Source organism: Anopheles nili, chromosome X (assembly GCF_943737925.1).
Source record: "Anopheles nili chromosome X, idAnoNiliSN_F5_01, whole genome shotgun sequence".
NCBI classification, from domain to species: domain Eukaryota; kingdom Metazoa; phylum Arthropoda; class Insecta; order Diptera; family Culicidae; genus Anopheles; species Anopheles nili.
Genome location: NC_071293.1, coordinates 2,378,146 through 2,403,436, shown reverse-complemented (window position 1 = coordinate 2,403,436; position 25,291 = coordinate 2,378,146). Strand labels below are relative to the sequence as shown.

Genomic DNA, 25,291 nt, shown 5'->3' with positions numbered 1-25,291 from the left:
AAAAAGCAAAAAAAAATACTGTTCCATCTTAAATGCCACCACTAGGTGGCGCTAGTGTTCATACGGAGACCGGCGATCGGGACGATGCGAATTCTCTACTCGCCATTATACACACGCCACATCCGTACCATTATCCTGACGAACTTATGCAAACTGTGTACTTAGTAGGTGGTAGACAGTTTACTCACTAACTAGCGTCTAACTAGTGGGTGAAAAAGTAGCCGAACTATAACCGGTACATTGGGGAGCAAAATGGGTCGTCCTGCTAGCGAGCGAGTAGACCCCTCTGTCAGGGATTTGCTCAGGTAACGCCGGATCACCGAAGTTCATAGAAAGGTTACAGTAGCAGTAGTTGTGATAGTTGAAGGTGTTTGATGCCGGTCCTCCCGGATCCGCACCGGCACCGTAGGTGAGATATCGTGCAGTTGGATGATGGCACCTCGATTCGTGCCACCTCCATTGACGGTAGTCAGATCAATCACTTGACAGTGCTCTCCAATGGCGGCCGGTTGACAGGTGCTGTCTCCGATCCCGCCACCAGATAGCTGTCCTAGCCGTCTCGCACCAACTCCTCCATTCACCCGTTTTGTATCGTCTTCGCTGTGGTCTCCGTGATCCTCTTTCTCCTCGTTTTCGCCATCGTCATCATCTTCGTCGTCAAAGCTGCTCTCGGTCGTGTGATCACCTCGTCCGGAGCGGTGTTGGTTGTCACTGGGACTGCCGCTAGTTCGGCTGGCCCCAGTAGCACCCTTGAGCGTCACCACCGTCGGGGAGACCGGACCGAAGAAGAAGAAGTTCGAGTGCTGCACCTGCAGGTGTTGCCGGCTGACAGAAGCCGTCCCAGGTAGCACCGGACCCAGGCCGGCTGGGGCAGCAGTTGTCCCGGTCGAGTTGCTGGCAAGTCATCTGAACACACCACCGACACCGCTTTCCGCGATCTCCGTGCGAGGTGTCGACGCGATCGGTGTGAACGCCGATGGGCTGTACGAGTGGTTCGTGGTGTTGTTTTGCGCCGAGTTCTTGAGGTTAAGCTTGAGCCGCTTCGAGCAGAGACAGCGTAGGATGATGCGCTTGAACGCCTGCCGGAAGTCCTTCGAGAAAAGCGCGTAGATGAATGGATTGACGGCCGAGTTGCAGTATCCGAGCCAGAACAGCACCGAGAACAGCAGACTGTTGATGCAGTCGGCGCAGAACGCCCGCGTCAGGTACATGGTGAAGAATGGCAGCCAGCAGAAGATGAACCCTCCCACGATGATGCCGAGCGTTTTGGCCGCCTTCGTCTCCATGCGGAAGCGCTTCACCTGCACCTTGAGATGCTTCTTGCCCAGCTTCTTGGACGAGTTTGGTGACAGATCGCGCGACACACCGACCGAGGCCTCTTTAAACACGCTCTTGCGTCGACTCCCCAGCTGGTGACGTTTGCCAACCGGTGGCAGTGCCGATTGCTGCTGTAGAGCCGGTGTTGAGCTGTGCAGCGTGTGCAGAGATATCTGCAACCCTGGTGAAGAGTCCGTCCCGGTCTGCCCCTGGGGACAGGACTGTACAACTACATTTCCGCTCGAGGCACGTGAGATCGATATTTCAGGATTCCGCCCAGGACCTCCATCTGAGCCTGGTGCGCCATTTTGAGAATTGGGCGTCGAGCCGACGGAAGCCGTCAGGGGCTGATGTTGTCGAAGATGCTCCTGCTGCTGCTGCTGCTGTTGATGATGGGTTTGCTTCAGAGATGTCGAACCTCGGCCCGAACTCTCGAGTGACATGCGGACGGCGTTCTGCGCCCGGATCGTCGACTCCATCAGCGAGGCCACACCTTTACCACGATGCATCCGCAGCGTCAGACTATCGTCGAGATTGTTCTTGCCACCTACAAGTAATGACAGGGAAGAGCGAGAGAGAAAGAGAGAAGGTGGGCGGGAGGTGGGACGGGTCGGGAGATGGATCGAAAGGATAAAGGATCGTGGATTAGTGGAATAGGGTATAGGATAAGGTACAGGCCAGCCGGTCGACCCCAGAGGCCACGCACACGCACACAAACACGCAAGCGCGCACACACACGGCAGGGGAACACACGATCCCAGTCACACGACGGCATGGGATAGAAGAGAGAGAAAGAGAAGAAATATATTGAATCGCAACGACTTCAACTAACCACAGCGGGGTAGCTGCGGTGGCTGGTTGATGGTTTGGTGGTAGTGGTAGTGGTTGGTTGGTGGTAGAAAGGATCTCGTAGAGTTAGACGACTGTTGTTGTGTAGTGTTTCTGTTCTTAGATGCTAGTATGACGGAATGGTGAGATGGTGGTAGTGGTTGGTGGTGTTGACAGGCAATTGTAGTGCATCTGTGACGCTGTTGAAATGTCCTTTGGTTGGTAAATGTGTTCGAGATCGCATCGATCGGCGAATCGCTGGTGACGAATCGTCGCAGATCCTCGCCATCCACGCGCACAGGTGTTCGGGCGCGTTGTCCTCGTGTGCGTGTGTGTGTCTATAACGTGTAGCGAGGGTGTTGGCCGGCATTTTTTCCCCAGCTCGGTAGAATGGTAGAAGCTCGCGCGAACGCTACCCACCACAACCGGCTGTTGTTATTGTTACCGGTGTCAAGTGTCTCTTGAGCGCTCTGGAGGATGCTCGACTCTTACTCCAACCGATGAGTGGTCCCCAAGCGACCGGACGCGGCTAGTGACCCCGCCTGGGCTCTTGACACGCACGCTACGCTTGCTAGTGGTATGTTGGCGGGAATTGTGTGGGTGTGAGGGTGTTTCGGTGTACGTTAGCTCATGTCTCGCTTCATCGTCGACCTTTTCTAGTTGCCTGCTAGCTTGCCTAGTTTCTGTTACATGCTTGCCTATCAAAACCTTTGCCCCCAAGCTAGTGTGTCTTCGGCTGCAGGGAGAGATGTGGTGGGAGAGGATGGGCACAAGACCCACTGCCAGAGAAAAAAAAGGAGTAGAATGGAAACCCTCTTGTTACCGGAGCAAGCGAATCCCAAGCTTTAGCTGCTCTCGCCTAAGGCTTGATTCTATGTACTTGTACCTAGATATGTGCTTGTGCTTGGTGGTGTCCTTGGCCTTCGCATACATCCGCCATTGCTGCCACCCGGCTCGGTTGCTGATGTGCACCGCGTGTTGCCTACCATTCAGGCGCGACACGACGTCTCTTGACGGTTTATGCCGTTTTTATTAAGATTCGAGCAACATCTCTTTTTCGCTCTATGTGCATGTGTGTGTGTTTATGTGTGTGTGTCGCGGGTAGCTTAGTGATAGCCTCAATTGTGCTGAAATTTTCCCGACCCTGTCGATAGGGTATCACGGTATTGTTTCTGTGTGCCGAACCAACGTTGCTCGAAGCAAATTGGGGAAAAATTCTCAACCAAAGGAACCGTTTCAATCACCAACTTTGCCATTTTCGATGAGTCGTGTGGTTGCTGTTATCTAGCGTTTTGCTAGCAGTATAAGCAGATGTGATGCTTGAGGTAGTAGTAAAAGTGGTGGTAGTATTATTAGTAGTAATTGTTAAAGAAGTGGTGAGTGGTGTTTGTAATAGTAGTACATGATGTTGTTGATGTAGTAATTTCGCTTCTAGCTATATTTGCTTGCAATTGTAGCTGAAGATGATAGCAAACTGTCGTATTGATGGAAAACTTGTTTGTTGATGTTGTTGTATTGTTTTTTTTTTTGGTTTGTTCATTCAGGAAACATAAACACTTTGCATAAACATTCGAAACTCTTTGCTATAGGTTAAAATGTTTATATACATTCTTCATCCGCATCGCTTCATGACACATGCACACAGTCGGGTCGCTGGCGCGGGACGCAAAATACGCTAAAAATGCTTTCAGTGTCTAGGTAGTTTGGCTTTGCTGGCAGGACATACGGGAAATCATAACACACAACTGGTAGTATAAAATCGTTCGCACAACCGGTAAGGTAGAGCAAAAGTGGAGCAAATAAGAGCAGTTTTGATTCGAAAGAAAAACGAGATTAGAAAAAGAAAATACGAAACGTGGAAACGCAAACGGAAACATGGAACAGAAGAAACAACGAAACGAGCGATACTCGTGATACCGTCGTAATATGTAAATTCTTGCACATACACAGATATTAACGGTTGCAGATGTAACTGTCGATCGCAATCATGTAGAAACATACGATTAGATATTTATGTATATAGATATATGTATATGTATATATATATATATGAAACACAACTTTCCTTCATTCCAAATGCAAACGCAAACTCAGCAAACAGCATTCCGGATTTGTAAAGTATTGGCACGCATTAACTTTGGTTATCACTAAAGATATGGTAACATTGTCGTTATTACTCATGTTGGAGCATTACCGTGGGTCGGCTTTTTTTTGTATCTCGCAAGAGCGGGGAGGTGAGAGCAGGAGAGCATACAAATCATAAATATAAATATGTAAGTACCGTGTTGGTAGCATTCGAGCTAGGGGCTAGGTGAAAGGTTCCCCGGAACCCGGCGGTCGGAACTGGCGAGCCGCAGGCGGAAATGGGTTCGAGCGGAAGCACTGAAGGGCGGGGAGGGGGGGCTTGCAGGAAACAGGAGACGGAAATGGTGGGCGTAACGGGTTAGGGGAGTGGGGTTGCGATTCACCAAAGGATGTAAAAGAATGAAAAAGAACGAACATTTCTAAAATACGAAAAGTACATCGGGCAGGAAGGCGAAGGGCCAAACATTTCGCCCTCAACCCCTAAAGTCGGGACAAATACTACACGAGCGGCATCGCAATGGCGGCTATGGGGATGGTTAGTACACTGTAATATATAGTTAAATTGCTGTCATCGGGGCGGGGTTCGGGTTGGGAAGATTTCTTTTTGCTGCATTTTGACATATCAAGAAAAACGGGAACGGGAAACGGGTGAATACGAACGACGTAAACGGTTAAGAACAAACATTCCAATTTGCAGGAAAGAAATGAAAGAATGAAACGGGAATAAAACGAACTACGATTCCGACTAGCAAATATATATTTAGTATAAAAAAATGTACGTGAAACGGGAGCCGAATGGAGCAGAGCCAAAATATTCAAAACCGAAACATATGCCGACTAGAAAGTGGGAGTGTTGCGGGCGTGATAATGGACGGGGGAGGAAGGAGGTAGGGTAAAGAGAAGTAGCGGCCTACATGTAACCTACGGCGATCCGCGAAGGGCTTGTGAAGGGTGTAAAAGAGGAACGGCACGGTTCACAAGAACGGTTATCTAATCGAAGGTGAAGCTGAAAATCAACACAAAACGAGCATTCGAGGCTCGCTCCACAGACTACAAGGCAAGGGCAGGAAAGGATTCGGTGAGGTGTTGAAGGGGTGGAGGGGGGGGAGGGCGGGAGGCGGAGGAGAAGGGGAAGAATCACGATCACAGGAAAAGAGGGATGTAAATCGATCGTTCGCCGATCGGTGATTGCATGAATAAGTAACATCTTGGTAAATATATCAACGCACAAAACCGAGGAAAAGACCGGGGAAAACTCAAAATGGAAATCAAACAAAGCACACATACACATACACACACGGGCGCGCAAACGCCTCTTCCTGGGAAATGGTGAAATACGGCGCGAATGTTGCGAAAATTCTGGGGCCGTGCCGTGGGCGAACGAAGCGCGCGCGCCAAGGAGTGGCTTTTCATTAGCGAGCCGTATCATTTTCCCAACCCACAGACCCACCCTTAAAGCTTACGGCGACCTCGCAGCTGTTGGCGGGAAGGGTGAGTGAAAAACTCAATTCCCGAGCTAAGGCTGCATCTGGCGAAGCTGATACTTTTCACACCCCAAGCGAGGGTGTCCTTTTTCGCGGTGGGCGTGTGACAATTTCCCGGCACGATTATGACAGTATCGGTGTTGCGGTTGCTTCTGAGACACCTTCCTTCTGTCAACGCCTCCAGCGTGCATCGAGACGTGCTAAAAATTCCCAGCATCCCGGTAATCCCGGGAAAACTTCTCCTTCGGAAAAAGGGGGGTTAAGTGTTCCACTCGATATAACTCGCTTAGTCGCGCGATCAATGTCCACCAAACCCGAGCAGCAGGACGTCCGAAATAATGAGCCCCCTGAACGAATGGAGCGCCACCTTTCCCCTGCAGAAGTACCGGACATCAACGTCAGCAGTATCTCGGTGAGGGTTTGGGTTCACATTCGAGGCAAAAGAAAAAACACCCCCCACACACACACACACGCGAGGTGAACGAACGCGTGTGTGGTGCTTCTCGGAAAAAGCCCTGATAAACGACCCGGGGAGGTCATTTAACGGTGAAGAAGTAAGGACTCCCGCACAAGGACCTGACACGAGACAGCCGGCGCATTTTCTTCAGCACGGACGTGGCAGGAGTGACAGTAATCACATCGATTAGCTTACTGTCTTATTAGGGCGTGCTAAGCCGGGGTTCTTTTTTTCTTTCTTTCTTTTCGGCCGCCTGCAAGCGAGACGTCCCAGAACACCGGGCAGAAGGGCAGCAAAGGATGAACACTTCAACACACATCCTCTAGGCACGATAGAAAGAAAAAAAAACCCCGGACGCTAGACACATGCCTCCGGACATTGCGATTGCGATGCGATTTAGCAATCCGACACGGGCAAACGGGCACCATTCGATGGGGCACACACATGCGAACGGGAGAAAGCGATTGGGAAGGTGAGGGCAGACGACAGGCGAGGAGAACGACCATGCAAAGTGTAGCGAATGGAGCAAGGATCCCGCGCGTTTATAGCGAGGTAGCTGGCTGACGAAACGAAAAAAAAAATGGAAAAGAAAACACGCACACACAGGCGCGCAACCGATCCTTTGCTAGTGAGATGGGAATAGGAAAAGGCCAGGAACCAGGAGCTCATGCCGGTTCCGGTGCGCAATGAAGCAAACAAATCAAACACACACACATACACTTGAGTTCGCACACCCAGCCAGCGAAATGCAAAATCGAGCACAACCGGAAGTTGAAGCGGCTGGAAAGGAGTCGTTGCGTGGTGTGCGAGTGGAAAAGAGAAATCGCCACCAAATCACCACCCAACTCCCACACACCCATACACGATAGGGTGAATAGTTTGGGGTGGGTTGTGTGGGTGGGTTCGACGCCTTATCTCGCCGTGCAGGTACGGGAAAAGCAGGTCCACAGGTCGTGTTGATGCACGAGTTACTGTACGCCTTGATGTACGAGGTTCGCCTTCGCCTGTTGCGAGCGATATCCTGACTGCTTTCATGTTTGCTTCCCGTGCCCGAAGGAGCTGGCCGTTCTGGGTTTGGGAGGTTTTTTTTTTCTTCTTCCTTGCCCGTGCAGAAGGATAGCAAAAGCCGTGGCTTAGGCTGTGGAGCTGAGATGAGGGTGATTTGTTGCTGATGAGTCCACGTGATGTGGAGTTGCAGTGGTGCGATTCATCCGCTACCGCGAGGGATTTAGGTGGGCGGGGAATTTTGGGTGGTGGAGGCCAAAGGGACGTTGGCGTAAATGAACTTTGCTTTAATTTTTAACTCGCAAACCGCTCGGGTGGAGCTCGGAAAATCAAACACCCAGCGAAAGGGCAGCCGAACGTTTGTAATTCTTGCCTCCAGGGTGAAGGGCGCGTTCTTTGTTGGCGATTTAAATTCGACGTCCGAAACAACATTCCGACGACCGGGGGTGTGGTGTAGCATGAAAGAACGCAGCTTTGAGTGGGTTGGGATGCGAAATTAAAATCGACAAATACACCGCCTTCTTGCGTTGTCGAGGCAGAAGGCTCCAGCAACAAGTATTTAAAGACCTTTTGCCACAAGATGCGAACACAGTAGTTGTGAACCGGCTTCAATACACGGGCACGGTTTACGGCTGGAGATTACCAACGGCGAATAACGCCAAATATTTGTCGTTTCATAATTGTTCTTGGGCGTTTTTTCTTCGTTGTTGTTGTTGTTGTGTTAAATTGCGGAAAAAGTTCGCCAACGCTAAGACGCTAGCTTGCTGGCTGAAAGGAGTGTTCTTCCACGCCACCGAGAAGCCATTAATACAGGGTGGGTCCGCAATACAAGTTGATCAAAATGGCGGCCCAGATGGTGCAGCTTCGCTCTTTCTCCCCTCACCGGCACACCGAAAACCTGAAGGGATCGCTGCAATATAGCCGGTTAAACGTGGCAAAGAAAAAGGGCACAAGGGCTGAGCATTAAACGAAACCATCCGGCTTTTTTGGCAGCTGCTAAACCACCGACCCCAGGGTGATGACCGTCGCAGCGTACGCCCTACCAGGAACAGGGACAATGGGGTGTTGGAGACGAACAACAGTAGTCGAATTTAATTACAGAAGTAACACCGCCCCGAAGTGAGTCGATTAGGGCTGTTGCGGAAGCGCCCGAAACGGAAGCACGAAAGCGAAAAATGAATGGTGCAATTCAATTAGCCGTTCGCTTTGGGGACTTTTTTTTGGCATTTTTTACGCCGCGGTGCTGCGGAAAATCGATTCGAATAGCAAGCGGCGCTGAAAGAAGCGAATAAAAAAAGGGACTCCTTTCCAGGACTAACCGAAGATGATCGATTCCTGGTTCAGCCGGAATCGGAGGTGATTCGGTCGACAAAAGAACACCCGGGACAACCCTAAAAAGGGCGATTTCGGCACGTGGAAAGCGTTATCTAATTACTGCAAGTGAAACGAGAGCCTGTGGTTGGGGATACGGAGTGGAGAAAGAAAAATGCCTCAACCATCTGCTCCGGGGCTCGTGGGCAACTGAAGCAATCTGGCTCATATTAAGTTCGATGCTCAGCAGCCTGAAGGCCTGCCAGTGACAGCTGTCCCACAAGCTCGACCGGGTGTAAACGTGATTTTGATGCGAGCTCGATTCAGAAGCTGCTCGATCGATTCCAGCCCCTCTTCAGGCACAATCAAACACGGATCCTTCGAAGGTTTGAGCAGAAGATGAGCCAGGTGTACGGGCAACGATGGTCACATCACGTAAGCACCCGGTGTCCGAAGTGGGCGGACATTCTTTCTACCCCAAACCGCCTGTACGGTACGGTACGGCTGCCAACTACGCGAACCACTGCCAGGATGACCTGCTCACGAACAAAGGAGCATCATCAAGGAGCTTACAGGCGCAGGACACGGGAGCCGGCTTCGAGCTCGGTGCATGCATTCATTATGTTTTGATTATTCATGACTGCATCCGGTGCATCCCGGGTTTGGAAGGTGGTTGGAGGGGGAAGGGGAAGAGTCGCAGGTCCTGTGCATCAGGACCAAGCTCAAGTCGATCAAAAACAGGCTACCCACAGCTCGAAGATGCCCACATGTAAGATGAAGCTCGGGTACTACGAAACGAGAGCCTCTTTTCTGCTGCATGTGTATGCAAAACAGCGTCTATATACCTTCTTAGTATCCTTGCCTTTCCTTCTTTCATGTTTTCTCTTTTTTTATTTAGCCTTTCACTTCCTCTCTCTCTCTCTCTCTCTCTCTCAGCTGGGTGCAATAAATCGGACGAAAGCGAACGAAGCCGTGGCTACGAGTGTTGTTGAATGCATCAGCAAATTATTTCTAGACGCCTCTCTAAAAGGCACAAGTCATAATTCATTAGTCAAACGCCTCCCCGCGCCCAACACCGCGCCTCAACACCTTCACATCCTTTTGCGCCACATCTGCGGCTCTACCGGGGATAGTATTAAAAAATCAATAAAACATCTCCTGACTGGCACACTGGTTTGTGCCATTTGGCAGGCCGGCTAGGACGATGCCTGTGCCACGGGTTCGTCCTTTCTCGCTTTTACGTGAAGGTCCTTGCCCGCTTTGCCTGCGCAAACGAGAGCGAGAGCCTTATGATACAGGTCCCGAAAGTGGACACGACGTGCTTCCGGTGAGAAAAAGGGCAAACGGAGGTGGTTGGCTGATACACCGGGGTCACTAAAAATAAAACACATTGCAGGAAGCGTACCAGGCGGAAGGTGAGCGGGCTAGTTGGGGCCGAGGATGGGCTGCACATTGGATTGGTTAATAATTTCCTGGGATGGGGTGAGACTCACTACTAGGGTGTGGATGTTTTGGGTGGGGTGGAGCGTACATACCGGAAGAACATGGCAGCAAGTAAGGCTCGGGGTGGGCTGTCAAAGTGACAATCAAACCGAAATGACACATACCAAACATAACGAATGCGAGAATGGCGAACTGGTGTGGAAGGGAAGGGGGAATGATGGTGGAAAAGTGGGTGGTGGAAAAGTGGGTGGTGGTGGGAGGTGGAGGAAACCGAAACTACGAAATACAGAGACACGCAACGTACACGACGAACACGAACTCATCCAACAAATCGAAAACAATAACGAAATGGAGCAAAAACAAAAAACAAAAAACGAAAAATAAAAAAGAGGTGTCGAACGAACGAGACCGAGATGAGGAGATGGTGTGATGCGGTGGTTACAGCGGGTGGGACATGATAACGGGGTTAATAGGTGTTGATTGGTTTAGTTTAGACCATTTTTTTTTTGTTCTCTTTTACACCGCTACAGGGATTCGGGAGTGCAGTAGTAATGATTGGTTAGGCTTCGAGTGGGAGCTTTTATCACTAGAGGTTGGGGATCGCGTGTGACACCGCGAGTGAGAGAGAAAGAGAGAGAGAGAGAGAGAGAGAGAGAGAGAGAGAGAGAAAGAGAGACAGAGCAAATGGGACAGAGCGATGGTTTGAGCGCGCGACAGCTTACCTTTAGTGGTGCGAAAGCCCTGATTGATGGCGCGCGTCGTCCTGACAGCTGCCCGATAGATCCGCCAGTAGAAGAACAGCATCACGAACATCGGGATGTAGAAGGAGCCGAGGGCCGAGTAGACGACATACCCGGCATCGTTTGTCAGTTCGCATGTCCACGGGCAGGGCAGCGGCGGCGAAGGGGACGGTGTCATCGACACCAGTGTGTAGTTTCCGTATTCATAATAAACGTTCTCTTTCACCTATAGCATCGGAGAATTGGCGAAAAAGAAGCACAGCATTTATGTATATATCAGCGTCCGAGGGGGAAGAGAGCGAGGGAAAGAGGAGGGGCGTCACACACACATACACACACACACCGTTGCGTAATTGGTTTTGCCCGATGAGGATGACCCACCCAATCGAAGCTGAGCCGCACTTAATAAAGCTTATATGAAGCGTTGGCGGTGAAGCGTGTGAGTGTAATCGTTTAAAACGCTACCCCTGTCCCGAGCAGGTGTATGGATGGCGTTTTCCACCACATCCGGTGGATGCGCCTGGTTGGTATTGATTTAATCACAGCCCATCATGTGCAGGACCTTTTATGCCCCATGATAATCCAGGATGCGCTGGTGCTTGTTTCGGATAGGGTCGAAGCGGTAATCTGCAGAAATGGTGAGCTCTGAACACCGAACCTCAACCCGAGCTCACAAATACGGCAGAAACGCATCGAGCTATAGACCCTGCGTTCGACCTCCAGCAACGCACACACCGGGAGTTATCGCCCCGATCAGGACCAAAGCGGATTACTATCCGTTGGCGTTGGGCGGCAGGCTAAAAATAATTACTTTTCCCATCCCACGAGAAAAAGCGAGCGGCTACTTACTTTCTGTTCCTTCCACCCAACCAGCGGCGGAAAGCAGATCACGAAGGACAACACCCACAGCCCGGCGATGAGCGACTTGGCGCGCCTGGTCGACATTATGCTCGGATAGGTGACCGGCCGGGTTACGGCGACGTACCGGTCCAGCGATATGGCGCACAGGTTCAGGATCGAGGCCGTGCACATCCAGACGTCGACCGCTAGCCAGATGCGGCACCAGACGTCACCGAATATCCAAACCTGGTGCGATCGTGGAAATGAGATGAGAAGAAATGTGTGTTAGTTGCCGGTCATTAGTGGACTATTTAATCAGATTTAGGCAGAATAAGGTGTGGAAACCATACAAAAGAAGCACAGCAGTTCTATAGACTTTGTGATGAAAGAAGAAGTATAGATCTATATCAAATTACTAAACTATACTTCATATAACGCTCTAAGAAATATACCAAGATGTATAAACGCTTTTTCTAGTTGGTAAAATGTGCTTTCCTCCTTTTTAAAGCTATTAGTTCCCAGTGTTTGTGCACCTTTAGTACCAAAACTATGAACTCCTGAGGACGAAACCCGCAAACCGCTCTCGGGAAGGTAAATGACTGTCAAACGAACCGTTCCCAATTACCATTCCGTTTCGTTTCGATATCGCTGCGGCGCCAAAGCATTACCTTTGCTAATTCACCACCCAACTCTTTTCTGCTACCGCTCGCCGCCTGTCACGAATCTTGCCACCGAAACGTCACCCAGAGCGTGGGAAGCAAGGCTAAAGAAGGGATATACTTTGATTGAAATAACTAGCGCCACTTACAGCAAATGAATTGATGCCGAGGGTACGTACGGGTGTCCTTCACGCTAGCCCTTCCACTCTGCGGCTCGCAACTTCTCGGAGTTCTATTTCAAACGATCACCCTAACGGCGCATCTGAGCTTGGAGTGGGCGCTTACCTTCTAGACGGTTATTAGTGACGAAACACCCGAGACCTGCTCGTGCGTCCCTTTTCGCCAGCGCCAGCCAGTGAATTAGCTGATTACTTTAGTGCAGGGTGAGGCGAAAAAAAAGGATACGAACGGTTAAACGGTCACCGCGGGTGCCTCCAGGCGGAGAGAGAATAAAATAAAAATCAACCATGGCAAACAAAAAGTCGCCCACTCTGCCTTCGATTCGGGAGTGACGAGGGAAAACGAAGCGCGCGGGAGCAGCAGGGTAGCATAATCTCATTTGCACATAAATGATGTCCCCCGGTGACATTGGTCGCACCAAAAGGACCAACCCATTCCCTGCAGAATCGGGAACTAACCGTAGAAACCGAAGAACCGCCTCTATCGGGTGCTTGGGTTTGAGGATTTCAATCGCTGTCAGAGAGTTCGAACTCCTTCGGGACGTACACGTCCTTTGCTACTGTTGTATCGTGAACTACGTCCCGAAACGCGGAGAAATGTGCGCAAAAACTTACAGATTAAAGCAGCATGAGATGGTGGATGGTTATTAAAAATTATCGCTTTTAAATCTTCACATGCCGTTTCGCTTAACGCGCATAAATCCGATGCTTGACAGCGCGCCCATGGATGACTGCTCCCAGCTCGAGCTGTCGAACTGTCAAGTGAAGCAAACACACGACGTACGAGGATCAGCTATTCTTACACTTTTTCTTCTAGCCGATTGCCTCCCAAAAAATACCCATAAAATTAAACACGTTCCAGGGCGAAACCCAACCCATACTCGTACCCCCAAAAATCGTCATTCTACATCAATATCAATATATGCGCTCGGATTTCACTTGTCACCCGCCACGGAGGGTGGGCAACCGAAATGAATTTATTGCAATTGACAGGTTCTTTAGTCTTCAAATCCCACCGGGAGCCTACTATTTCGGCATCCCTCGTGTCCGGGATTGGCCGGTGGTGGGATGCTTTTTCCTTTCGCTTCGCTTTTCCGAACGCGAAAGGACAGCGGTTGGACCGCGCACGAGAAAGCACGCGAAAGCGAGACGAACAGCGTGCGAAAAAGTAAGAAAGCGATTAAGGCAATGGGAAAATGAACTCAATAGCGAAAGGTACTTGAAACCGAGCTCGTTGTGATCCTCTTCGGACCGATCGCGTATTGGTTTTTGTGGGCGCTTCAAGTGGATGGGTGGTAGGGTGGGTGGCTCGGGTGGGAGGAGGGGGGTGGCAGCTCCGAAGTGGTCAATTGATGCCGGGTAGAGTACCGAAAAAATGGGAGAAGAAAAAAAGATGAAGAGGAAGAAAAACCGGGCTGAATATAAAAATAAAGCCACACCAACCACCGTTCGGTTCGCCCTTCAGGGTGGACTTTTGCGCAGTTGAATGCACTTCAAACCTCGCGGGAGGTGGTGGTGAAAGGCACGAGCGCTCCCTCAGAGCAAAGGGCAAGAGAATGAACGAAAAGGACCCGGCATGGCTGAAAATCGATACCGAGCTGGGACGCAATTTCCCATCGGTGGTAGCCCCGTGGCTTGCTCGAGGAAAATTGAATGGAATTCGAACGGGCGAGTTGGCCAAGAAATTATGCTTGCGGTCACCGACTTTGGGGGCACCTTCCCTCGACGCCCTTCAACGCCCTTCAACGCCCTTTTATCAAGGGGGTAAGAAGAAGCGAAGGAAAAGATGGAAAAACGCCTCAACACCGAGAGGAAGCGAACTCAGCCGATAAGCCACATTTTCGCGTGGCCATTTTGTCCTGAAGGTGAGCCGCTAGGATGAAGGGCCATGGTGAACTCTTTCACTCTTTGAAAGGACCCTAGGGCAACCACTAGGCCTAAACCGTGCTTTGGCTTTCCATATTGGGAAGGAAAGCTGTGACTTTCACACTGCGTTTTTCCCTACGGGACCTGGTCTGGCTCTCTCTCTCTCAGCTAAAGGAGCACGGGGGGGGGAGTGGAGAGGGGAAGAAGGGAGGGAGAAGCTAACAAAAGAAGAAGAAAAATAATCCACACTCACTCGCGGAGTCAAAGTTAGCACAATGATAATAATATCCAGGCAATAAATCAGCACCAGGCGCCTCCATCAGGTGACGCGAGGAGCCGTAACGGTGGCTTACAGAGCGTTCTAAGGCACTCACCCCGCGCAGGCCCTTCCGTCCTCTCCTTCTCCATCTTCCTCCTCCCCACCCCCCCCCCCTCTCCCCTTCACCCACCCCACTCGGTGCTTTTCCTAAGTTGGCTTTTCGCTAACGCGGGAAAATCAGCCGGGAATTGCCAACGGGAGCGAACGGGCCAGAGAAGGGAGCGAAAAATTCGCTAACGAGGATGGTTGGGTGATCTGAGGGAAGGCCAGGATGGAGAGGGAGGATCCCGAGAGGGGCCACGTCGTTCGTGAATGAATTATAAATTTTCAATTATCACCTAATCGCATTATCACTTTATACAAAACGTGTTTTAATCACAGCCGCGGGTGGAACGTGCCAATAAACTCTTCATGAACAAAAAAAAAAACCGTAAAAAACGTGCCCTCACACACGCAAGGGAGCGTTGTGCTGTGGAGGTGTAGCGAAGGTCGAGAGGCATCCAGGGAGTCGGGAAAGGGAGACCCCAAAAGGGCCGGCCTCGAGGTACCTTGAGTGCTTTTATTTGTTTAGTCTACCGCAGCGGGAACTTTCGCTCGTTCGCTCGCTTTCTGTCGTTCTCTCTCACTCTCTCTCTCTCTCGCTTTCACTCATCATTCGCTCTCGCTTTTACTCTCTTGTTGGCCAACTTCGGACGTACCCCGGGCGATCAGGTCGAACCGGGCCACTTACCCGCTCGGGGTCGGTTGGTGACGAAAATCAACTCCTGCTGCCGGAATCTGAGCCCAGGGTTCGTTTATTATTTATTCGCGTTGCTGCCCACCTGTCCCCCCCCCCCGACACAACCCCCTTCCCCTTTGTGCACGGAACGTTTAAATTCGAGCATAAATAGTCGTGTTCTTTTATTTTATTTACAGCAAACACCCGCGCACTCTGCCCGCGTGCCCAAAACAATCGGTTTCCGAGGGGGCGAGCACGTGCGTGTGTGTGTGTGTATGAGTACGTGTGCAGCATGAATACCACCTGGCGTGGGTGGGGCGTTATATCACACAAACCGCCCCATAAAGGGCACCCGACCGACCCAACGTGTGGTGTTGGGACTTTTGGCCCGGGCCCAAGCCACGGTCGGCAGATTTATTGCGCTTCACTGGCTGGCATGGCATGGTGGAGAGAAAGGGATGGTGTTCTATCCTATGGGATCTATCAGGGCCGGGCTATCGGGCGGCGAAGGATCTTAATCGAGTGACCCTTCATACCGAACCGAACGGGGTGGTTGCCAGGTGAGCTGCGTTCACACGCTGCCTCCGGAAACTAGCAAGGACATTCTGGGGGTGGGTTGGATTGGGGGAAGGCGGTCATGAGGATGGAAAGCGACGAAAGTAAAAAAAGAAAATCTTCCTCGGGTACACGCACGCTCGAGTACGTGTGAATGGTGCTGGCAAGCATGGCGTGATTGTGCGTGCGTTTACACCACCTACTCGTGGTGCCCAACTGCACGAAATCTGGCACAGCGAGCCCGCGAGCGTTTTTGTTTCGCTTCACCACCCTACCATGAGAACAGCGAACGGAAAAAAAACACCCCCGAAGGTTGCCAAAACTACGGACTACCTAAGGGGCTGAGGGCGGATGCCTGAGGGCTGCGAGTTGTCGTCGGAAAAATATGACCATCGGAAAACAAAAGCTTCCTGCCTGTGGGTGGTTACCTGACCAGGGTCGCCAAAAAGGTCCACGGTAACGAGCATCTTGAGCGTAGGTGTCCTTGCGCAATGGCCACCCAAACGCACCGACCGGTAGAAGCCGAGAGACACCAAATTCTGAGAAAACATCCACGTCAGTGACTTCACTTCGTTAGCAGATTTGGGGCGATTTTTCTCCCGGTAAGTGCTGGCACACTTACGAAAAACTTTCTTGACCCATGATTCGAAGATACGTGCAAAGCTTGACAGAAGCGTGCCCTAACAAAGCGGAACAACCTTTCGAAGCGGGTCGAAGTTGTCCAGAACCGCGTGAGAACTTCAATTATCGCGCACTCTTCCACTTTCGTATGCGTGCGGTTAATGATCCAGGAGGTTCGCAGGATGCACGCACCACTAATGCCAAGGTGAGTCCTCATCAGGAAATTACGGTCTCGCGGACCTTTCACGCTAATTTTTTGGGATCACATCCTCGTTGGTGTTCGATGCCGAGAAAGAACACGCGTACGTCCACGTGCGATGAGTAGAACAACTTTCCACACCGTCAAACCCGCCGGCAGACAAATCCGTGCGGCTCTAATCGATAAGCCAACCCATTCTCACACCACCCGAAAGGCTACGGCTTTTCCCAAGGCACTCCCAATTAAAGTAGAGCGAGTGGCCCCAAAACATGGCGGCCGCTGCTGCGTTGGCCCCCAAAAGTAATGAACTGCACCGGTCCCGGTCGGAAACGGAAGCGACCTTCTGCTGCACACGCGATCGCTGAGGTACCTTCGCGAGTGGGAAAGAAAATCGAATCCTTAATCATGCACGACGCTCCAGGAAGGCGAGAAGGCTCCATCCTAGGGGTGGGAAAACTATCGCGGGGAAATACTTGGCCGGAAAACTCGGCCACCTCCTTTGTGAATCAAACCGGCAAAGTTGGGACATGGCATGGCAACCACTTTAAGCGCCTCCAGGCTGGGGTAAGGGTTTTATTAAAGCCTGCCATGGCTACCGGAATAGTTGCTGCAGGTGCCCTTTTTTTGCTGCACCTGCTAGAAACGATGGAAAATGAATAAACTTGGCGTGGCAAAACGCAAAGCGGAGAAGCAAAATAACCGCAGGGTCGAGCAGTCGAGTACACCGGCTGGCTCGGTTATCTTTTCGACAACTTCAAAGCTCTCTTCTTCAGTCAGGAGAAACCCAACAGCGGCAGCGAGCCGACGGAGGACATTCCTTCCGATGCGAAGCCGGCGTGCAAGGGTTGATGGTCATATTTATATTTTCTACGACCTTTGCCTGGGGCAGCATTCGATCAGAGCGGGTCACGGACGGTGGAAACGTGCCGGATTCCACGTCACCTGTGCGGTTTATGGCATACTTCAAGTTGCTCACCACGGGTTAGGGCGTTCCTTGAAAATACCGGAGCTCGGGATTAGCTTCGGGTCGGGATTCATTATTTTTGAAGCGTCAATGGTGGCGTTGCCTGATGCACAGGACTTTGTTTTTTAATTATCTACCGCTCTTTGACGATAAAGGACTTTAAGAGCTCTGAAGCGTGTATGCACGTGGGTGAGCGAATTCGCTAGAAGTTTGAGCATTTCTCTACACGCGAACAAACGAAGTGACTCGCATTAGTAGCAACCCTTAATCCCAACCATTGTCCCTTTCGCGAAACGGCAAAAAGTACCGAAATCAATAACAATCGTACAGCCCACGATTTTGGTGTTTTGAACCATAAAACAATTGAAACAAAATCCCACCCGAAATGGTATTTGGGCCTACGAGGGCAGTTGGAAATCAAACGCATTCCTCGTCCATCGCTCGAATGGTGGGGCACGTTGTTTTATTTTTATTTATTTTTTTTTGCGGAAAAGCACGCTCAGTACCGGAAAGTTTTAAGTGCTTCGCCATCGTTTTCGATTGGTGAACCGAGTCCAAGACCTCGAGTCAGCGGGGGCTACCGTGAGGCTTCTCGGAAAGCAGCAATTCCCGTGGAAATATTCCGTTTGAAATAGCGCCGGCTACGTATCGAGCGAATGCAAACAAAAACTCGGGGTTGCGCAAAATTCTTGTCCCGGGGATCATGCGGCTCGGTGCGAGCAGGCGGTGCGCTTGACAGCTGTCATAAGACAGTTCTTCGAGCTTCGTACGAGCGTCCCAAATTCCCGCCTGTGTGCGTCACGGCACGTGCAGGGACGCTGGTTCGGGGGACACCAGTTCTTCTGGGGTCTAATTGATTAGTTGGGTCTAGTCGTTGCGCTCCTCGATGCACGTAACGACGATGTAACGCCATCCAGATTACAGGTAACAAATGCCGTCCGTCCGTGATATTGGGCTCACTTTTTCTGTTGTCGTTCTCGGAAAGCGGCTGGGTCGATGTTCGGCATCTGGGTCGAGCGTACCGGTAGCACGGACAAACTAACACGGGCTTGCTAGAGCAACTTGACAGCTGTCAAAGCGATTCTGGAAGCTCATTGAAATACGCTCTCGCTGGAATTATTATTCCACCAAACAAACCGGGGATATTTGCTAAATAGCAACCAGGCCCGGTTTGCCCCGTTCACGTGCAGCACGAACGAAATTAAGCGTGTTGAAGTTCGGCCATTCATTGATGGCGTCATTTGAACTGTCAAAAACCCACAAAAAAACTTTTCCCAGAACTCCCGCGCGCCCGGCTTTGGATGTCTAATCGTGTTCGGCACAACTTGGGCCCTATTGGAGGGTACAAAGTTTCGCTTGAAGCGGCTTATAGCAAACGATGATTCGTAAAGCCCGCTCGCATGCCGGAAGGCTCCCAATCGTTCGTCTTGGCAGAAGTACACGGACTACGTTGGACCAGCTGGCTAAACGCCATCAACTTCCCATCGCGACCACACCGGGTTTCGGTTGGACCGCAGGGTGGGGCGAAACAAAAAGCTAACAAGAATCTTGTTTCAGAATGAAAAAAAGAATTCCCATCCCCCTCGGAAAAAAACAAGAAAAAAAGGAAACGGTCAAAAAAGGAAAAGCTCCTCAAACTCAAAACACACTAAACTAAAGCGAAGCGACCGGTTGACACGCCAGTCGGCCCCTCGGGCTGTGGTGCAAAACTTTCGAGGCAGTATCCTGCCCACCTTCACCAACTTCTTCGCTCCACCCCCCCCCCCCCCCCACTCTCTCCCCGCACAGCTAACCGCACACCTAGGCGCATTAGTGATCATTTTTATCGGCAAACTTTCGAGAGCCACCCCCGGGGCGGATTACACATTCGGTTCGCCGACGTTATTACTGCTGGGCGTGCTTTATTTATGTACCGGCGTGTGTGCGTGTGTGTTTTACTTTTTATATTTATCTCCCCCCCTCCCTCCCCTTCTTCCCTTCTTCTTCTCTTCTTTCCGTGGTCGTAAATCAGCACGGCCTAACCGCGGCGACTCGACCGGAAGTTTAAAATGAAGCACTCCCGGCGTCTGGGGCTTTGGAGGTCGTTTCGGTGAAGTCATCAGAAATACATTTGCGCAGCTCCCAAGCATGCTGGTGCAGGGGGGGGGGGGGGAGGGGGAGGGTGGAGAGCGGAAAAAACTCTAGGATAAAAGTAGAATGTTTTTCCCCCACCCTTCAACCTCTAGCACCCACTGCACGCTGCTGGCGCAAAGGATAATGGTCGCATAAAAAGGACGAGGCGAAATGCAATTTAAATGATTCAACAAATGAAAAGCGAAACTTCAGAATCCTGAAAAGTGTCGATGAGTGGGTGCAGATGCAGTGTGGCCAGTGTAGGATCAAGAAAGAGAGAAAGAGAGAGAGAGAGAGGAATGCGGAGAAGGGTGATAGGACCAACGAAAGGAGGGAAGGTTCACTTGAAACTTAATTAACCGACGAAGTGAGCCGTCGACTGCTGATTGAGGCGTTTTCATTTCGCATTTACCTTTCCTCGTGACCCACTCTACCACCCCTTTTCATCTCCTGTGTCTCACCCCTCCTCAGGGGTGTGATTCTGGTCTAGAATGACAATCATCATGATGACGATGATGATGATGATGATGATGATAACGATAGCTCGGCTCGATAAACGTTGGAGCGTGTGAGCAGGCGGCCACGTGACGAGAAGCGAGAATGGGAGCATCTATATCCCCCTTCCCCTCTTACTCTGTCCCTGGACCTTTGAAGGGGGTGGAAGGGATCGTTTTAGTTCATCTCTTCTACGCAAGATGGCGCACCTTTTACACCTTAGCCTGGGGTGAATCGAATGAATTTGTAACGAAGCTCCTCTGCGTTCACTTTACGAAAAAAGACACTCAAGACTGTGACCCCCAATACTCCCCCCCACCCTCCAGGTCCTACGACCCCCCTCCAGGTCCTGCATTCCCCAGCTGGGGTTAGGGGTATGATAATGGAGTGATGAAAGTGAGCTGTGGAACGAGAGGAGCCCAGAAAGTGTTCTTATCTTTACTCCGTTGGAGGGAAGGTAAGGTGAAGGGAGCGAGGGTACGACAAAAAGGCACCCTCTCGTGTCAATATCCCTATCCCCTTTCCCTTTTTTTTTCGCCAAATTCCCGCTTGATGCCGGAAAAAGGCGCGAAACCACGTGGAGTGATTGTGGAAGGCACGAACACTTCAGCACGTACTGGTGGCCGCTGGTGACGACCCTCCTTGCTTTCTCCCCCATCTCAAACCCCTCTTTCTTCTACCTTCCACCCCCTCCCCTGCCCCTCTTCCTTCTGCCCAATCGGTTGCTTGAGCGTGCACGCTTGAAGGATTAGCACCGGGAAATATGTATATTAGCGCTCGGCAGGACTCGCGCTGCTGGCACCTACCCCACCACAGAGTTTAGCACCCTCCTATCCCCGCTCTCCCACTTTTCCACAAAACGAAAAGAATTGCCCAAAGTGCCCCCCCCTCCCGCACGCCCTTCCCCCTTACTGGTCCACGGGGAAGAAGTATCTTCTTTCTCTCGATTACTTTCCCCCAGCATGATGAGGTGGCAGGCGCCCAGAAAAGGGCACACGTGCACGCGTGGGTGGGTGTGTGCGCGTGGGAGGAAGTTGGTTTACTGCTTACCACTACGGCATCACGGCAAGGTGATCCGATCCGGCGGCAGCACGTGAAAAGGAAAGCTAAGTAGAAGGAAACGAAAGCTCAGGGAAACCCCGCGGATTGGTGGGTGGTGAAAGGTAGAAGGGCGACGGGAGGGGAGCTGGCAGAGTGCGAAGCAGATGAAAAGAAGCGAAATAGGGTTACGCAACCTTTATCAGATAAAATTATTGGCTTTCATAATAAAGCCAATTTATAAGATAATTCAATCTGCAACGGTACACGAGTGATCCGCTGCTCGCAGGCGAGTGCAGGTGGGAGGGAAGAAGAGGAGAAGAGTGAGGAGGAAGGGGAGAGAGAAAGAAAGAGAGAAAGGAGTGATGGTGAAACGTCAGCACGCCACGCAAGGACCAGCGCTCGGATGCGTATCGAAGCCCACCTTGGGGTGGAAAAGCGCTGCCAAGAGGCGCGTGTCGGTAGGGTGGAGGGAGTTGGAGGGAGGTGGAAGAATGGAGTCCTAGCGGCACGGACGCCCACCAGACGCCCAGCCTGGGCAAGCCTGCCGAGACGATTAACCTTTTGGTTTCGAGCAACGGCGGCATCACCCGCAAGATGGCGCTCATCATCGAGTTTTTCCTCGGAGTTTCCCAGGACCCAGGGCTCCGGGGTTTGGGGAGGGAAGAAGGGTGCTTATCGCTTGCCTGCCATCGGCCCATTGCCATCAGATTGGGCGCCTTTCCCTCGCGAAGCCTGATCCGCTTCTTCCGTTCTTGCTTCTTTGGTGGGTAGCTTTTTTTTTGCTTCATTTTCGTTTTGTTTTGAATTTCTGATGGCCCTGCGCCCTATTTTCACCCCGTTGAGGGTGAGGGAAAAGTCTTCCTCTCCTTTCTCTTCATCTTTTTCTCCTAAACCACCCCGCTGAGGATGTTTCCCTTCCTCTCCGCATGGTGTCACGATCAAAAGTTCTCGGGGAGCTTTTCTTTTTTTTGCCTCCCATTTCCTTTCGATTTTCCTTCTAGCGTGGCTGGATTTTTTCCCGATCAACTTCCCAGCGGGTCGCGTGTCGCGTGCTGTTCGATGAAAAAATACCCCACCCCTCCTACCATCGGCTCCTTCTCGCCTTCTCTTCAACCTCGCTGGTGGAACGCCGGCTCATTTTCATTCCCTTTCCCTTCGTTCAGTTCGCCTGAAAATTTATGATCCACTCACACACACACCCCCGTATACCGAGTGTGGGGCATCTCAGGGTGAAAAAACGGAAAAGCAATTCTCTCCTCTCGAACCTTCAGAGCAAAGGTGGTTGGGGTGGTTCTGATTTTTATCACACACACACACACACACGGGCGCGCGCGGGCGCACACACTAACATGGCGCGAGTGATAAGAAATCTGAATAAATTTGAATGAATATTGAGTTTGGTTTTCTGATTTTTGCTTTCCCCCACGAGCTGCTTTTCTTTCTTTCCCTCCCTTTATCGTAGTCTTTCTTTCGCACTCCTTCTTTTGTCTCTTTTTTTTCTCATTTTCCTCATCCATTCGGGAGGATGTTTCTTTTCCACTTGGCGCACATTTTAGAGGCCGTTTTTCCTTACCCCAAATGTGCCGTTTTCACTCCGTAGCTGGCGGGAAAAGCGAGCTGATGGCGATGGTGATCTGGAAGAGCTATCTTGCTCCTGTATGTGTGTGTGTGTGTTTATTGATTCTTCTTTTTTCGAACCGCCCCAAAAGAGCATATGCCCCTCTCCCTCTCCACCATCACGAGGTTGTTCACCGGCGCTAAAGGGGTGGGTTGGTGAAAGGCGATTGTAAAATAAAACGCAGCTTCACTTCGCCCTACGGATTAAGGGCGGGTTGCGGTTTATCGCCTGGTCGGACCTCCCTTCCACCAACCAAAGGGGGGCAACCACCGGGCTCATCCATTCGGGATCGTTACTGTTCTTTTATGCCACCATTCACGGAGAGCATCTTCAACCCAGGGCCAAAATAAAACGCCCTTTTCGATGCGCCCATTCGCGCACCATCTAAGGGTGCTTTCCCTCCCACCGCTGAAGGGGTGTGGGCAATTTTCCCGGGGCATTTGTAATCTCAATCAACACCGCAGCACGCCGTTTCGGACTCGGCTGGGTGGCAGCTGGAAACGATGTGCGAGAATCCCTTCAATCCCTTCGAAAGGGCGACCCAATTTGACCAACCAAGCTGCTCATTAACCGATGTCGCGAACCTAGGGCTTATTGGTGGGGTGATAATCCGGTGGAGGTGTTGGTTTTTGTTTTCGAAAACTCTCGCGTTTGGGGATGGTGTGAGAAAATTACCTCCCAATTGCTCGTCGCCATTTCTCCCAATATCACCCTCCTAGGAGTGCCCTGATATTCCGGAGGGCAGTTTTAGATTTTTCTATCCAAGAACCATGTGTGTTGAGGAAGGAAGAGGCTCGGGGGGGGGAGGAAGAGGATTACGAAGGGTTGCAAAAGGCTGGAACCAGTGCGGTGGGAACATAATTGCCATTTCGTGCCATTCGCAGCTTGAGGCACGTTTTTCCGCCTGAACCACCCTACCACGAGTGTAAAAGGGAATGCAGGGGCGAGGGGGGGGGGAGGGGGAGGGGAAGGGGAATGCAAATGCAACTGCACCACCAGCATCGCGGCACATCCCGCGGGATCGCTTCGTGACTCGTGCGCGACAAAACACCGCTCGAAGGGCGACTTAACCCTTCGGATACGCACGACACACTGGTTTGCGTCACGAACAAGTGTCATTTGTCGCGAGCATATCGAATACACGCAACCCGAGCCTTTTAGGTAGCCCGATACCTCGTAGGGCTTGGGAAGGGTGCACAAAGAGATGGACCTAAACCTCCTCAACGAGTGGGCGGTCGAAACAATAAAAAAAAAACCTCCGAGCATTTTCCCGTCGACAACAAACGACGCACGAAAGCACATTATTAGCCCGTCTTTTCCACCATTGGAAAAGACCCATCTACCCACCTGGCTCGTGCTCTTTAATAATGAAACCACCCAACGAGCGGGTGTAAACGTGTCAGATTGTCGCTGCAACAATTGACCCACGAATTATGCATCGCGCAATCGATCGATTCTCATCGAAGGGTTTGGCCGGCTTCGAGCCCATCATTAGCGGCGTCACTCGAGGGTTAGGTGGGTGGGAAGTAGGAGGCAGACCACGAAGGGCGGTGGCGGTCGCGATTGGAGTCGCGAATTTGCATAGGAAATCGGCGTTCGCGGTTGTCAATCGTTTTTGCGCCCCGCGAGAAGGCCAAGCAGATTGAGTTTGTAACTGCCAACCGTGGGGATGTGTGGGATATAAGGTAGAGAGAGAGAGAGAGAGAGAGAGAGAGAAAGAGAAAGAAAGAGAAAGAACATGCTATCGAGATCTTCGACTAGAGCATGGGGAAGAAAGAAATACACCCACGAAAATGAGGAAAACTGACATCATGCGAGAGGTGCAGGTGGAAAAAGGGTACCTTCGTTTCCTCCTTGCAACCCCAACCCCCCAACTATCCCCTTTACCTCAACCTTTCCACCCACCGCAGAACCAACACAAAGTATATACCTACCTTAAACACCTCCCAGGTGGCCGAAAATGGCAATACAGCTAATCCGACTAATAAATCAGCAACAGCTAGACTAACGATGAAAAAATTGGTAACACTCCGCAGCTTGTGCGAGCAGAGCACGGCCGCGATCACCAGGCAGTTCCCAACGATGACGAGCACGTTGATGAACGCCAGCACCGCCAGCGAGACCAGATTGGTCGGATCCGTCCACTGTACGGATGCGAGCAGGCTGGCGCACTCCGACTCGTTCATGGCTCCGGTCCGTCCCGACGACGGCGGCGGCGGTGTCGGTGGTGGTGCTGGTGGAGGAGCAACCGATCGAGTCGGTGGCGCTGGGAGGAACTGCGGGTGGAGGCGGCGCTGGTGGCGTTGGCGGCAGCGGCGGCGGCTCTACTGCTGCTGAGGGCTCTCGTGGGCTCAGGCGAGGCTCGGACGTACGCTGATGGGACAGCTACTGCGGTTTGGTTGCGGCTGCTGCTGCTGCTGCTACTGCTGCTGGCG

General features: G+C 51.5%; 1 protein-coding gene across 1 annotated transcript; it reads right to left on the bottom strand.

Moving 5' to 3' along the window:
* Positions 1–902: 902 nt before the first annotated feature.
* LOC128729188 (octopamine receptor Oamb-like) lies at positions 903–25,042 on the bottom strand. The gene is made up of 4 exons (XM_053822843.1): positions 24,791–25,042; positions 11,520–11,756; positions 10,653–10,896; positions 903–1,864 (listed from the first exon to the last, which is right to left on the bottom strand). The coding sequence occupies exons 1-4, from the start codon at positions 25,040–25,042 to the stop codon at positions 903–905; spliced, it is 1,695 nt and encodes a 564-aa protein (XP_053678818.1).
* Between the last annotated feature and the right edge of the window lie 249 nt (positions 25,043–25,291).

Excerpts from the sequence above, each read along its gene's own strand:
- LOC128729188 (XM_053822843.1), bottom strand. The coding sequence starts at position 25,042 with ATGAACGAGTCGGAGTGCGCCAGCCTGCTCGCATCCGTACAGTGGACG. Across the intron at positions 10,897-11,519 it reads TTGGGTGGAAGGAACAGAAA|GTGAAAGAGAACGTTTATTA; the intron begins GTAAGTAGCCGC and ends CCGATGCTATAG. Across the intron at positions 1,865-10,652 it reads GGGCTTTCGCACCACTAAAG|GTGGCAAGAACAATCTCGAC; the intron begins GTAAGCTGTCGC and ends CATTACTTGTAG.